The 16,157-nt window shown below is 44.8% G+C and overlaps 1 protein-coding gene across 8 annotated transcripts in view; it reads right to left on the bottom strand.

Moving 5' to 3' along the window:
* Positions 1 to 16,157, bottom strand: part of ABLIM1 (actin binding LIM protein 1) — a 312,371-nt gene that overhangs the window by 48,411 nt on the left and 247,803 nt on the right. For 6 of the 8 annotated variants that reach the window (XM_048857012.2, XM_048857010.2, XM_048857016.2 and 3 more), the window contains 2 exons: positions 10,849 to 10,926; positions 7,297 to 7,452 (listed from right to left, as the gene is read on the bottom strand). In XM_048857012.2, coding sequence (XP_048712969.2) covers positions 7,297 to 7,452; positions 10,849 to 10,926 — 234 coding nt within the window. Of the gene's footprint in view, positions 1 to 7,296; positions 7,453 to 10,848; positions 10,927 to 14,949; positions 14,998 to 16,157 lie in introns of all 8 variants that reach the window. The other 2 variants (XM_048857017.2, XM_048857014.2) reach the window with 2 other exon arrangements.

Here is a 16,157-nt window from a genome sequence, read left to right as displayed (position 1 = left end):
GTTATGGAAAAAGGTAACTGTCTCTTCTTCTTTGAGTGATTGCTCATGTCCATTCAATTTAGGTGACTCCCAGCAGTACCCCTCGGAGGTGGGTAAGGAGTTCACGGACATGTAGATTGCAACACAGCTCTGCCAAACCCAGCGTCGTCCCTGGTCTGCTGAGTGATGGCGTAGTGGGCCGTGAACGTGTGCACCGAGGACCATGTCGCAGCTTTACAGATGTCCTGGATTGGAATGTGTGCCAGGAAGGCCGTCGAAGATGCCTGCGCTCCAGTTGAGTGGGCTCTAATGAGCGGCGGTGGCAGGGTCCCTGCCAGCTCATAACAAGCCCTTATGCAAAAGATAATCCAGTTAGAAATCCTTCATTCTATCAGCTGTAGAGAGGAAAAGCTGAGTTGACTTACAGAAAGGCTTTGTCCAGTCTAGGTAGAAAGCCAGGGCCCTTCTTACGTCCAAAGCATGGAGGCACCTCTCTTCACTAGTCTCATGGGGCTTGGAGCAGAAGACCGGAAGGACGATGTCCTGGCTCATGTGGAAAGCAGACACCATCTGGAAAGAAAGGCTGGGTGGAGCCGGAGCTGGACCGTGTCCTTATAGAAGACCGTGTACGGCAGTTCTGAGGTCAGGGCTCGCAGCTCAGAGACTCATCTTGCCGACATCACTGCCACCAGGAAAGCTACCTTCTATGATAGGTGAGACAGGGAGCACGAGGCCAGAGGCTCAAAGGGCGGGCCCATGAGCCTGGACAGAACCAAGTTGAGGGACTGAACTTGAGGAAAGTCTCTCGAGACCTCAGAGGAACCTGACCATCATGTCATGGGAGAACACTGTCTGTCCCTGGATGGGTGGATGAAAGGCAGAGATGGCCACCAGATGCACCTTGATAGAGGATTGTGCCAGGCCCTGGTTCCTCAAATGAAGCAGGTAGTCTAAGATCAACTGCACCGAAGAATGTGAAGGGGAGATGCCCCGTTTGGCCGCCCAGTGGGAGAACCTTGTCCACTTTGCCAGGTAGGTCTGTCTAGTCGAGGGTTTTCTACTCCTCAGGAGGACCTGTTGGACCCGCTCTGAACAAGTCCGTTCTTCAGGGTTCAGCCACGCAGCATCCATGCCGTGAGGTGGAGAGATGCAAGGTTGGGGTGCAAGAGGTGACCGTGGTCCTGTGACAGCAGGTCTAGTCGATCTGGCAGGGGCCACGGGGGAACCACTGCCAAGCTCAACAGCATCCCAAACCCGTGCTGCCGTGGCCACGCTGGGGTGATAACCTGCGCCTTGTCCCTTTTGATTTTCGCTAGGACTTTGCTGATGAGTGGAATCAGAGGGAACGCGTACAACAGGCTTCCTGCCCATGGCAGGAGGAAAGCATCGGAGAGGGAGCCCTTGCCCAGACCCTGTCTGGAGTAGAACCTGTGGCACCTCCTGTTCCGTCTGATGGTGAACAAATCTACTTGGGGAGTTCCCCACCTCTGGAAGATCATGCTGGCTATATCCGGGTGGAGCATTCACTTGTGGTGAGAGGAGAAGTCCCTGCTTAGGTGATCTGCAAGTGTGTTCCTGGCATCTGGAAGGTGACATGCTTCTCGGTGGATTCCATGGTCGATGCAGAAGTCCCAGAGACGGAGTGCCTCTTGGCAGAGGGCCAAGGATCACACTCCGCCTTGCCTGTTGATGTAGAACATCAAGGTTGTGTTGTCTGTGAGAACTCTGATCACTCTGCCCAACAGGTGAAGTAGGAAAACCATGCATGCTCTGCGCACCGCCCTGAGGTCTTTGACGTTTATATGTAGCGCCAATTCCTCTGGGGACCACATACCTTGGGTCCCCCAGCTGAGGTCCGAGGCGTCCGAAACCAACTCAACTGAGTGAGGAGTGCTGTTGAGGGGAACTCCTTACAGGACTTTCCTGGGATCGGTCCAACAATGCAGCGAGGTAAGTACAGAAGGTGATGACCTTCTTCAGGTGGTCCCTGGACTGGGAGTAGACCGTTGGCAGCCATTGCTGCAGGGGTCGCATCCGGAGCCTGTCGTGGTGCACCACATATGTACACACTGCCATGTAACTAGTAGATGCAGGCAAACTCTGGCTGTGGTCAGGGGAAACATGGAGACTTCTGCGATGAGGTCCGTCAGTGCCCTGAATTTCTCCAGTGGCAGGAACGCAGTGGCCCAGGTCGAGTCGAGCTCTGCTCCGATGAACTCTATCCTCTGTACCAGAAGTAACAGGGATTTTTTGTCATTTACCAACAGGCCGAGGCAACGGCGCATGGCCAGCAGCACCGCGACGTCCCCTTGGACCTGGAGTTGCCCTTGATGAGCCAGTCGTCGAGGTACGGGTAGATCTGGACACCCTGACGTCTGAGGTAAGCCACCACCACCAACATGCACTTGGTAAATACCCGTAGTCCTGTTGCTAAGCCAAATGGAAGGACCACGAATTGACCCCTTTAACAATTCCTGATGCACCTTAGCATCATCCTGGGGAACTGGTAGAGTGGCCCCACTATAGCCTCATCTGGTGACGAGGAGGAGAAAGCTGGTGCAAAGGGGTCCTCCACAACCAGAGGTGGTCCGACAGCTTGCTCACCCACTTCCTCTTGTGCCTCCAGGGTGCCTGCAGCTGAGGCCTCTTGAAATGGAGAGGGAGGTAGCTGATCTCTCTGATACCGGATACCGAGTGGGCGGCCCAGGAGGGCTGAGTGAACCTCCATGGGTACCACTGTGCCAGCCACGGAGTCTAAGACTGCGGTGCCGTCAACGTAGTCTGCACCATAGGTATCGTAGCTTGTCCTGCAGCTAGGGAACCTCGCTTCAAACCTGAGCTAAAGTCGGAGCGGTCGCTCCCCTGCAACCAAGATGGGGCTGAGTGGTGGCTCTCTCCCGACTGGTACCAGTCACTCCTCCCAGAGTTGGATCTGGCTGACCTTGACAGGCACCCGGATTGGGGCCTCGGCAACCGGCGACACTCAGCAAATCCGCAAAGGCAATCTGTGCCTCATGCTCAACGAGTGGTACTGGGATGTCGAGCAGGACTGGGAACCAGAGCGGGCTTGGTGTGAAGCCGCACGGTGATGCTGCACTGGGGAATCAGCGACGGTCCGGGGAACAGTACCATCAGTCCCTTGACCTGTCCCTGGAATGGTACCGGTGCTGCACAGATTCCGGCGCCAACTTGAAAGTCCTTCCAGGGAGTGCATGCCTACAGAGGTCTGCGCCCGGTTACCGGCAAGCTGCACCTCGAGCCTTCCTTCCCATGTCCGAGGTCCGGAGACCGGATGGGGCTGTGAAGCTTCTGCCTATCACGGTCAAGAAGCGTGATGGCTGCAAGAGGGCGACCATTGGCAGGATGTCCTCCGCGACAGGGAGCGTTGCCATAAAGGTGGAGACTGCGGTGGTCTAAACGCGGGTTTACTCCATGACCGGGACCCCACAGGGGCCAGAGTGGGCGGCACTGGGAGGAACATAATCTCTTGCACTGCTTGCAGGGCCTCCGGTGTGGATGACACCCGGAGCTGACGAGGACCTCCATCGATATCTGAGGTAGCTGGCGGGGAGTGGGTTGAGCTACACCTTGGGCCCCTGCTCAGGTTGAGCGATCCCGAAGGGGGTGAAGAGGTGCCTGAGACAGGCCCTTGATCCACCCCAGACTTGTCCTTTTCCTTGCAGGAAGCTGGAAACCTTCCTCGCCCTGTCTTCCTGGGCTTCTTGGCTGGAGCCATGGAAGGGAACCAGTGCCGTGCAGACGGTACCTGTGGGAAGCTGCGCACTGAGGTCATGGTGCTTGGCGCCGAATCGGAGTGCTGCTCCGGCATCAGGGGTAAGGGCAGACTCCATAAGGAGTGCCTTCAAGCGAATGTCCCACTCCTTCTTCATCCTGGGCTTGAAGGACTTGCAGATTCTGCACTTATCAATAATGTGACCTTTGCCCAAGCACCATAAACAACTGTTATGTGGGTTGCTAATGGGCATGGGCCTTTTACAGCGATCACAGTGCTTAAAGCCTGGGGACCAGGGCATGCACCATCCTGAGGCGAAGTCCCGTTTGGGACCTACTAAGTCTTTAACAAATAGGGAAAATAAAACTAGAGGGAAACTATAGACAACAACATATAAGAGGTAAATGGGTTTGAACGAACGAGAAGCAACATTGCTAGCTGAAGCAGCAACAGTTCCATGCATTGTCACTGGCAGCAAGAAGGAACTGAGGGCGGAGGGGGCCGGCAGCACCCTATATTCTGCGGCGTATGCGCGCCACTCCAGGGAGCGCCAGAGCCGTCCCCTACGGATACTGCTGAGGGGAAAAACATCCGGCACCAGTGCATGTGGCGAGCACATGCACCGAAGTTGAATGGACGTAAGCAATTGCTCGAAGAAAAACCAGGAATGCACAATGCAAAGTGTTTGAGATCACTTCAGTAAACAGCATTGATTGAATGTAGATTTCAGTGTGAACATGTATTAATCACACCTAAATCCTAAAGTCAATTTAGCAGCATGTTTAATTTAATTAGTTATTCTGTGTGATAAATATTTATCGAGATTGTGGTTGTTAGTGTCTACCTCAAAAGCCAGAGTGTTGATGAATGTGTTTTCACTACCCATAAGATGTCTCCAAAAATATTTACCGTGCCCAAAGCGCATAGAGCTGCATGGCAAATGAGGTTTACTGTGAAATGTGATGCCACATTATCTTGGAAGCATAATGTTTGCCAAACCTTCAATTAAGGGCATGTCATTGATGTACAAATGGAAATCACTTCTTTCTTAGGGCCAAATGCTGTGGTCCTTAATTGAGCACAATTCTAAATAAAGTGAATGCAAGGTGTACTCAATTCAGTACCAGAGTCTTTAGCCCTGAGTGAGTAAAAGCCAGTATGCTAGACTATCTGGTTGGTTGATAACTAAATTTTAACTAAGTTTGTTAATTGAACATTTTTTTAGAATATAAATCAATCTTTGTTCACACATTCACATAACATTTACTGATGACTAAAATGCTATGCAAACACTCCACAAAGAGGGATATGGTTAACTGGAAATATGTATAATTAATTTACATACAGAGTATAAACTTTTTTTTCATATAGAGTGCAATTCCTCTCCATGTCTGTATGTATCTTCTCTTATATCTTAAGGACAGGATTTATTTAACACTACTACCTGCAGGCCCTGGCCAAGATTAGGATCTTACTGTGTTTGACACTGTATTAACACATAGCAAGAGCCGGCTCCTACCCTGAAGAGCTTACAATCTAAAGAGAGAAGACAGACAAGGGCTGGGAGGAGAAACAGAGGCATAAAGAGTGAAGCGATTTGCCGAAGGTCACACAGAAGTCAGTGGCAGAACCCGGGTCTCCTGACTCCCAGGCCGGTACCCTAGCCACAAGCTAATGCTGCCTCCCTATTTCTGTATTCTTTCTATTACTCTTCTTTTTAAAAAATGTAAGTGAATTTAGTGCTGCTGAAAAGCATTGGATTGAAGAGACTTTTCTGAAGTCTCTTGTTTATCCATAATAGGTACCATGAGGGCAGCTGCAAACAAGCTTCCACCATGCTGCTTTGTCAAAGAGCATCAAAAGTGATGGAATGTCACCACCTCCAAGGGGAGAGGGTTCTTCATTTCCCCTAGTCCATTCAGGTCTCTCTTCTGTTACCATCAGGGGACAAACTGGTGTTGATTCTGATGGTGGTTTTTGCAAGGAGGGCTCATGTCTACTGGGATCTGGAGTCAGAAACCACCATTCATTTCACACACACCTCTAATTAGCCATCAGTTAGATTCACCACCAACCTGGACTAGAAGTGCAAGGTTCTGTAATTCATTACCAAGTTTCTGAGCTGTCCTTTCCCTGTGCTCTCAACCACTGTTGTAGTTTAATGGTACACATATATGAAGAGAACAGCCCCTGTGAACTATGTAAATGGCAAATACAACAGTGAGAAAACTGGGGTCCTTAGTTATAATGGTCAGCATGTTCCAACTCACCCATTCACTGGCAGGCAGACTGATTTCTTAATGGGGGAGATTTTCAAAGACATGGAGTTGGGTGCCCAAATGCCACTAGTGCCTCAGAAAAAGTCTCCCCCAATGTGAATAATTTATATAATCTTTCCACCCCATCCCCTTTCACACACTCATAAGATAAATAAGGTTCAGTCCAGTTCAGGCTCATTTCCTCCATGTTGTTAGAGAAGGAAGAAGTAGATGCTCTGCCAAGGGTTGGCATGAAAATTGCTGAGAGAAGCAGTAGCATGTATGCTGAGCACTTACACAATTTCTTTGATTGTGAAAGGCTGGTTCCTCCTAAGGCTCTGAGACTTGCAGAAACAAGGGCCAAATGCTGCACTCAAATACACACAAGGGACCATAGGAATTGCCAGGGTGGAACTGAGCAGATTTGGGCCCACTATCTCTTTAGATCTTCATTTCTGAAAGTGCCTTTTACTCCCTCGGAAGGCATGAAATGACCAATCTACTTAGAATCAAACGTATTGGGACTCGGGAAGGCAATACCACCAACGGGCAATTATGAGCAGGGAAGATCACCTGGAGAAACAGAAAGAAACCTGCACCCTTTGAAGCACAACTTTCAGAAGAGAGACCAGATACTCTTTTTGATGCAGGATATAAGGCTTGCTCTCAAATGGCAAATACATCAATTAAAGCAGAAAGCAACTGCTTTTATAGAGCAAGCCAATGCACCTTCCTGGATATATCTATGTAAATGATTAGCACCTCACCTAGATCTATCCCACATCTGGAAAAAATGCTTTGGGCCTCTATTTCCTCATGAGATGTGTGTGTCAAAATCCCAGTGCTGTTAACCCTCTTCGTTGCCATACTGCTGTAATATTCATTTAACACCCTGGCGACCCACTGGGAACATCAGTGCGTTAAAGTGATATACTTCGTACGTGACACAGCACCGGAGTTATGTTTGCCTCATGCACTGAGCTTGTAAGCAGCCATCAGACAGTCAATGTGAGTTACGAATATACATGGAGGAAGAACCACACCCCGCCAGCCCTTAGTTAGATGCTGGTGTTAACTGAAGGTGAGCTATACAGAGCAGCCATACACTTATTTCTGCAGCTGGCCACACGAGGAGATGCGAGGTATGAGTCAACATCACAGTTCCTTCCTTTAAACATGGACCAGATAGATGCAAGCCCTTGGACTGAACAGCAGCAACAACGGCATTGAATAGCGTCAGTTACAAACGGGTTCAAAAGAGGGTAGAAGTGTAGCCGACTTTGAATGCTAGCGTATAACAGAACGGGTTGCTCATGAATTCATTACCTCTCCAAGACTCTGTCTCTCCTGTCTCTCCTCGTAGGCGGAAGTGTAGAATGGTTCATAAGTAATTAGGTCTGGACGTTCAATGTCATAAATGGCCTTGACTTTGGGAATAGCTGCTAAATCCTTGTAATCAAGGATCTCATTGTCTACTTTTGCCTGAAGGTCAAAGACAGAAGATAAATTAACACACACAAATGCACTAGTAATTTCTATTTTATACAGTTCATTCTTTGAGGGAATTTGCTTTCACAATGCACTTAAAGAAAACCCTTCTTGCCACTCCATTAACGTATGAAGTGACTGACTCTTCTTCAGCATCATGCCTCCTTTAATAGCACAGAATGTTTTTTTTTGAGAGTTTAGGCAAGAAGCAGCATGGTCTAAATAGACTGAACATAGGAGCTCATGATTCCTAGTCCTCAAATCAAAATCCCAGCTCTGCAAATGACCCACTGAATGGCCTTGGGCAAGTCACTTCACCTCTCTGCTTCAGCTTTTCCCAACCTGCAAAATGTGGATAAATAATACCGGCTTCCTAGCTCACACAGATGTTGAGAGGATTGCTTAAGGTATTCTGAAGATGGAAAACTGCTTCCTACCCTTATTACATTAGGGAAAAGAACATCCTAAAATGAAACAGAAGGCAAATAAGACTCCAGCTTGCAAAACGCAGCAATAAAATGGTGCATGATGTCTTCAGAACTATCCCCATATATCTACATTTTTATTTGACACCCATCACCACAGTATCTGCGAGCCTGGCTATGAGATGTTGATAAGATGTCAAACACTTTGACATCCATTCCACAGTGTGATTTCATGGCTAGTTTGCACCTAGAGAGCCAACCTTGGAAATAAGCTCCAAAGAGAGCTGCTCACTCACTAACATGAAGAAGAAAGTGCTGTGAAGAGATACACCAAAAAGACAAAGGAAAGCTGCCATTTGTTTTTATATTTCCTTGGTTAAAAGGAGAGAGTGTTGAGATTTAAAAAAAAAACACTGTCAGTTCTTACCTGCATTATGGAAACACCTTGAAATATTGAAACTGAATAAGCTTTAAACATCTAGTTTCCTTTTCATCTCTTATGCTGTGTTTACACCTTTTGTATTTCACTAAGCTGAATGGTAAAATTACGTTGGTCAGTTTCTACTCAGATTCATTTCCACCCACGCTAAAGGCTGACACAAATTTTCAGAGCTGTATAGCATTTAGCCATCCATCTCTCATTCTAGCCCATTTGGCATGGTGGTTCCCATGCAATCCCTTGAGTTAGAGCTCACAAAATGCTGCATTTTAAAATTATTTTTTTAAAAATAATACTTTAAATGGTTAAACAACGATTGCTCCAAAAATTACCTGAAACTTGTTTGACTGTAACAAAAATGACCTAAGCACTTTTAGCTCTTAAATACACACACACACTAATGAGTTGAGAATGTGTCAGGACATTGTTAACGCAGCGCAGACATTTTTATACCAATGTACAGCACTAACACTGAACTGGCCTCCGACTGCGGACAACAAGGAGTGAGTTTCATAAGCTGGCCTAAAGCTATGAAGCTGCACATGTCAGCATGCTGACAACACTCCAGATTTTACTCTATGGTTTCAAACCAGCACCGTGTATCAGGTCTAATTTACTGACTGCTCCTTCTGCAGTAAAATGCATGGCAAAACTAGCACTGCCTTGAGTGAATACTGGATTGGACCCCTTGGTCAATTTTTCCACATACCCTGCACGCCATCCGTAGATCTGTGCCCTGTATGTCTTAAAACACAGCATGCACCCTGTTATGCTCCTAGGTATTCCTTTGACACACACCCCTGTTTCTTAGGCTTGGAATATGAATAGCACAGATTAAGAAGATAGCCCCTTTTGGATGCAGGGACTTCTCTAGCCAGAAAAAGGAGAGACATCTGCTGTACTCAGATACCTGGGTAAGTTCCAATTAAGAAAGATAAATAAAAACAGAGAAAGGACTCACATTCTTTTAAAAATATTGGGACACTCCTAGTTTGGTGATGATTTAATAGAGCTTTTCCATCTCTAATTTCTCAGATACTATGGGAGCCTCATGGGAACAAAAGGATCCACCGGGAAATCTATGTATCCAGCAAGATCATCTAAAGTCCTGAAGAAAAGAGGCCCTTCAGGAAGGGATTACAGGGCTCTCATATTATTCTGTGAATATAAAACCCATCAAACTAGAGTAGCATAGCAAAAATTCTAGAGGATGGCCCCATATTTAGCACTATAAAGGTAACAACAGATAGATGCTCAACACTTCTGTTTTTTGACAAGAAATCTTCCCCCTAGGGTCAAAATCTCTGTTCTAGTGGCAATTTTTATTAAGCATAGCGGAAACTCCATAAGTTCCAGGATTTACGGCAATATGCCCCCAGCGGCTGCATGCTGAGAAGTACCGTAACTTCCTACATAACCAAATCCTAGCATGGACACAGTGGTACCAGAAAAATGATGCCTGATACCAAGATAGCTTATTTCACTTCCTAACTGGAATAAGCTATATGGGTAAAAGCACTTTTCTGCTCGTGTAACTGCACCCACACTGGGGAGCAGGGGTTCCTGCTTTGGTATAACTAAAGTAGCAAATCTTTCTAGTGTAGACTAGCCCAAGATACAGGAAATGTCAGAGAAATGCCAAAGTGCAGCAAAGCAAGTTACTATACAACACTGCGAAAGCCAAGCTGCTCTCCGCTGCACTGAATGACTGTTGACAGACGTCCACAGCCTTTTATGGCTAACTATAAGCCTATTAGTGGATGTGTAAGACATCAGCGGCAAGTTATAATCTACGAGAAGGGGTAGGGCTCATCTTTCTTCTATAGGCAGTGGCCCTTTCCTCCAAATTGTCTTGTCCTAGCAGCACAGGCCCCTCTCATCTGGGACAAAGATGAATTTCCATTATGTATGAATGAAACTGACCCTGCTTGGGCTGCCAGTGAGCTTTGAACCTGAGACCTCAGCACTTAAAGAACTTGGACTAAAGAAGCTCCTTAGGTGGAAGCAGAGCACACCTATACATTTCTTATGTAGGTCAGCCACCAGAGGGAAGACAGATTCTCCTAGCGCGGGTTACCCTAGCAGCAGAGGGCCCATGATACACAGTGCCGAGCTGTCCAATTCTGGCGAGTAGAGGCAGTAGTGCAGATACACAGTACTCTATTCTGCAGTAATTGTTTTGAGGTTCTTAGCCCTTTTGCCCCCCCCCCTTTTTTTTTTTACCCACTAGAAGGGGAATAAGGCTCTGAATTTGTCAGTTTTCACAAAGCAAACTGGGATGCCATTTACTATACCTGACAGCTGCATCAACTCTGGGTTAACAACTTTGGCACACGTTAGCTTACAACTGTGCTACGCAGACATTCCATCTGAGATGCCACAAAGATGCCTATGGAACTAGTGCATCCAATTCCCGTTAGTTTTAATGGGAACTGGTCTTCTAAAACCCTTAGGGGGTATTGGAAATCCCAGCCTCTATCTCGTCATCAAGGGAGCAATGGCTTATAAATAGAAAATTATACTTACATAGATAGTATGGCCTGGTGAGCCAGGAATACTGGAACCTGGTCTGGAATAAATACTTTCAGATGATATTCTTGTAGGCTGTAAAACAAATGTTCACTTGTAAGTAATCTGTCTGCAGCATAACACTGAGAATTTAGATTATTATTAAAAGGCAGAAAGATTCATTTGTCTTCAAATGAATCAAAAAGTTGAATAATTTAAATGCAAACTCCAGCATTCCAGGAAATTTCACAACCTTGTGATGCAGGCCTGGTTTCTCTTTTGGGAGGGTGGTGTGTGGGAAAAGGGAGTTTCCTAGTTTTAAGGCACACTGTGGGGGAAAAAAAGATTGACAATAATGAACAAAAAAACCAAACAATCTCCCAGAGGCATTGTAGGAGCACTCCAGGATATTCTTGTCAATGTCCCTATTGAAAAACATTATTTGACAAATGGCCAAACCTCTCGCAGTTCCGCTGGTGCGGAGCAAGATTCCAATCCTGTAGTATGCAAATGGGCTGCATAGCGGCTTACCCACCTGCTATCGCTCACTGTATCGGGGCCTGAGTCACTGGAACTACATCAGTGTAAACGAGTGTAGAATTGGGTCCAGCACTGGACTGTAGAGGGACAGAAAACTCTCTCCCATGGCATAGTTCACAATCCACGCAACACAATTTAGGTGCAATAGTTGCAGGTGAAAGTCAGGCTGAAATTCCACTCTGCAATGCCTCTGATGTTTGAAACTTGAATCCTGTGTAGTTACTTACACCAGTACAAAGTGAGTGCAATTATAAATTGAATGGCAGCTTCTGGCACTTCTTCAATATCCAAGTGACATTACCTCCAGGTAGGGCAGTGTGGATCAAGAAATTCATTCAGTGTCATCAGGTATCTGAGTTCAAATCTCCATAAATCAGAAACCCATTTATTGAGCCAAAAATCTCCCTGGTCTCCTTTCCGATGATCCTACTCTAAAAAAGCTGCCAATGCTCTTCCATGCATGATAATTCCTCCTTAGTCTAGGAAGCAGTATGCACATTGTTAAAGGTGTTAAACTAAATTTTCCTGAACTAAAAATTAACATACCAGGAGCCTGATACAAAGCCCAGTGAAGTCAATGGAAATACTCCCACTGACTTTAATGGGTTCTAGATCAGGCCCAAGATTTGTCTTTGAAGAAATCAAAGCCCACATTGCCTCCTCCTGAAAAATCAAAAATCTACAACAATATTCTCAAACCAGATGCAAAGTAAAGGAGCTCCCTAAAGCATGAAGCAATTTGCTGGCTAGTGGGTGATTCTGGCTGAATGCAGTGGGGTATTTTACTCTAATGCCACTGAACAATTAAACTCTTGGTAAACTTGTTCCTGTCTCTTGTTGGCTGTGACACAGAACCAAGGAGCACTGGAGAGAAAAAGAAACCAGACAGTGTGGCTCACAGATCTCATACAGGAAATATCTGCTCAGTCGGGCTTTCTTATCTCTCAGCAGATATTTCCTGAAGGGAGCCTTCGGCTGAGTAGCAGTCACTTTCCCAGGGTCCTTTTAGCTTTTACTTTATAGTGAGCAATCTAACGGGGTATTATTAAAAAAACAGGCTAAATAGAGTATTCCTCAGCTTACATCTGATTTGAGATGTGTTTTAGGAATCCCATCAAAGAAACTCATGCATTTGGGGACACTGGGGGAATCAAGGACTTGGAACAGGTACCACGAAAATTAAGGAGTTAGATCAAATGCAGCAGTCTACAATGGAGAGCAGATGACACTGAGGGATACCTCTCTCTCTCTCTCTCCCTAGCAAATCTGAGCATATTTTTTCAGCGGGACATTGGACCCGCTCAGTAGCTACAATTTTCCATATTGCAACAAAATTCCATATTGCAGGAAGAGAGCACAGAAATTTCTAAGATGCCGCAGCTGCCCTTCTGCTCCTCCCATAACGTAACCAAGAGAAAAATTATTTACATTAGCCAAAAAAAAAAAAAAAAAAAAAACCCAAAACCCCCCAAACACCAAGAATTAAATGGGAAAATCAGGCTGTTAATGAGAAACATTTTATTCCCTTTAAAACTCTGACATTTCATACTGCTGCTTGAGTGGAGTCATACGGTCATATGTAGAAAGTTGTTGCAGTTACCATGGTAAGCGATTGTTTTTATTACAAAGCACAAGGAACAAGGTTAAATAGCCGAGGTGTAATTCTGGGCATCTTCCTCATTACTCACCTTCTGGTTTTGGCCAAAGATTTGTCTTTTTGATTTATTTTTTCTAATAAGTACAAACAGATTGTGAGTTTTAGAGAAACTACAGTCTTCTTTTTTCCTCTCTCTATCCCTATACTTTCTCTGGAATGTAACAGACAGAAGTTTGTACATCAAGAAAAAGGGGCTTTCATAATTACTTTAGGGAATCAGAAGTTGCCAGGAAACGGTCACTTAGAAATAGTGTTATTCTAGTGTTATTCTCTTGCAATGTTTCTAAGTCTCACCTCCCTGTTTGGTCCTTAAAAATACATTCTTTGATCTGCTCATTCACTGTATACTAGTTCACCCCTCCTATTGAGCAACTTTCTCCATTGTATTTTTTCATACCAAGTGTAGTTAGTGGAGCCTGCTTTCCAAGTTTAGGCCCCAGTCCTGCAAACATGTACACAGGTGCTTAACTTTAAGCACAGGAGATATTGCACTGGAGTCAATGGCAGGACTAAGTGCCGAAAGTTCATCATGCACATAAACACTGGCAGGATTAGGGACCTAGTCTCCTTTTCCACAGTTCTCCCTTTCTTCTGCTCTCGGATCCAGTCATGCTTATTAGCTTCCCATCAATCTGACTGTTAGTAAAATAGCTGTTTGCCAGATCTGCCATTTCTTATACCCAATATTCCTAGTCTCCTTCTGAGTGCACCAATTTCCCATTCAACCTCCTTCAAAACTCTGTGAGGACCCTTTCTCGTTAGTTACTATTATTTGTATTGTGCTAGCCCCTAGGGACCTCATTCACAGACAAGGACCCTATTGTACCAGGCTTTGTACAAATACAGAACACAATGGCAATCCTGCCCCGATGAACTTAGTCAAAGTACTTCTGGAAACCCAGTGATCAGCATTGTAGGGGTTTCTTTAGTTGTTCCCATCCTGTATCTTGCTTAGTTTTACAACTGTCCTCTTAAGAGACAGAAGTTTTCCCATTGTTTTAACTAACCCCTACATCCCTACTTAGCCACACTGGCCTCTCTTGCCCCTTTTTTCCTGTTTACACAGGATGAATTTCAACCAGTCTCTCCAACTGTTTCCTAAACATTTCCTACTCTGCTATAGGACATTTCCCACCTCCACTCAGAGCGGTGACAAGCAACAAACCATTCAGTACTTTCATTAAACTCCTCTTCCTGCTATTTTCAGTGTGCTCTCTTTACCCTCCTCCTTTTTTAAGAGGGTAAGAGCCATCTCCACCTGTACATCTCCTTTCTCTTCTCCTCCTCCTCTCCCCCCCCCCCCAAAACAACATCTTAGACCTCTTTGCTGGATACAGGAAATTGAAGAATGTATAGTAAAAACAAACAAATTCATGCAGATCATCAATGGAGCTAAATGATTGACTCAAATCTCAAGGAAAGCATCTGCATTACTTCTTCATATTTTCCTCCTCTTCGGCAATCTCTTACTTTTATTTCTTTTTTCTCTCTTCATGCATTTGTCTTCAATGCAAAAGGTCATTCATGCTATTTTTATGGCTATTCTGTTGGGGCCATTGTGTATGTCAGTTCTGGATTACCGTATCTCACACACACATATGCCCCAATTTGTTATTTAATATTAGTTCATACAACTTAGGCTGGCTCATCTTGATTTACCTCAGTTTTTAGATCATCATGCATGGCACACCATTTAAACGGATAAGTTATTTAAAAGAAAAAACAAAAACACTAGGGCCATCCACATCACCAGAATGCTGCAATGTGATGGCTGTGCTTTTCTATGCTACAGATGTTCAGTGTCATGCTCTATAGAAAGATATGGGGGCAAGCAAGCCAGATCAGAAGTGATCCCATGAACATCTGACTAACTGGATGCACTACGATGTTATAAAAGACACTGCCAGTGTTGTTTACAGTACCTGCCTTAGTTTTTTGATTGAGTTCATTATGCAAGGCGGTGAGAACAGCTGCAGAAGAAGGGATAATTTTTCATTCTACACACAGTCACTTCACAATAACATTGCTAATACAGTTAAAAGAAAAAGACCCTTAGCTACAGAGGCTAGTTTAAGTGTGGTAAAGATGTACATATAAAAGCTCATTAGAACGTAGCTTTTTCTGCAATCACTTCTCCTTGCTAAACAGGATTTTGTTATAGAAGTAACAACATAGATTACTTTGATCCCTTGTATCACTGACTGTAAGGTTTTTCAAAGGAGACAAGTTACTTAGGGCATGGATCCAAAGCCCAATGAAGTCACTGGAAAAACTCATATTCATGTCAGTGGGTTTTGGATCAGGCTCTTATTGCATCATGATTATTATAAATGGTGAAGTATGCGACCCACCAAGAAACAAAAACTGAAACCATCCGTTATGCATGTCCGTTATTTTGCCAATTAATCATGGCTTCAAGTTTCTCTTTCCAGGAGCATTCATGTGGAGACTAATTATTTCCTCTCCTAAAAATCTACAATGCATATTCATTGGCTAATTAAGCAGTCATAAAGACAAGCTTTATTAACAGGTGTGGTTTAGTTTTAAAAAAACACGCACATACACACGTGCTCACAGATAGGAGCAACTTCTTTCCATCCTAAAAGCAAAGTGCAGTGAAGCAAAATTGGTCTTCAGGACAAGTCATTGCCAAACTTAAGCTATGCCACAAAACTACTCATGCAAATGAAGGCTTCCTCCAATACCCGTGTTAAGTTTGCACCATGAAAATTAAGGGTGAAATCCTGGCTCCCAAACTCCCATTGACTTCAATGAGGCCAGGATTTCACACCATGTTCTTAGATTCTACTGTCACAGTTTGATCTTCTCACAGAATGCTAACATACACAATTTTCTTAAGAGATTGTAAATGTGGTTTTTAAAGTCTACTGCATGTATGTAATTTATGACAAACTTCCTTTCCATAAGCCAGTTTATTCTTTCATGTTGCCAGGTACATTCATACATTTTGTAATCAGTTAAAACCTTTCTATTTAGGTCTCAAGCCTGGGGATATATGCTTGGATGAAAGACTTGTTTCTATAAGGCATCCACTGTAAATATCTATTTTCGTTTTCTAAAGACCCACATCTTTCATTCATACATAATGGAAATTCATCTTTGTCCCAGA

This window comes from Caretta caretta, chromosome 7 (genome assembly GCF_965140235.1).
Source record: "Caretta caretta isolate rCarCar2 chromosome 7, rCarCar1.hap1, whole genome shotgun sequence".
Lineage (NCBI taxonomy): Eukaryota > Metazoa > Chordata > Testudines > Cheloniidae > Caretta > Caretta caretta.
Note: the sequence above shows the minus strand (reverse complement) of the source record. Positions and strands in the feature narration are given on the sequence as shown.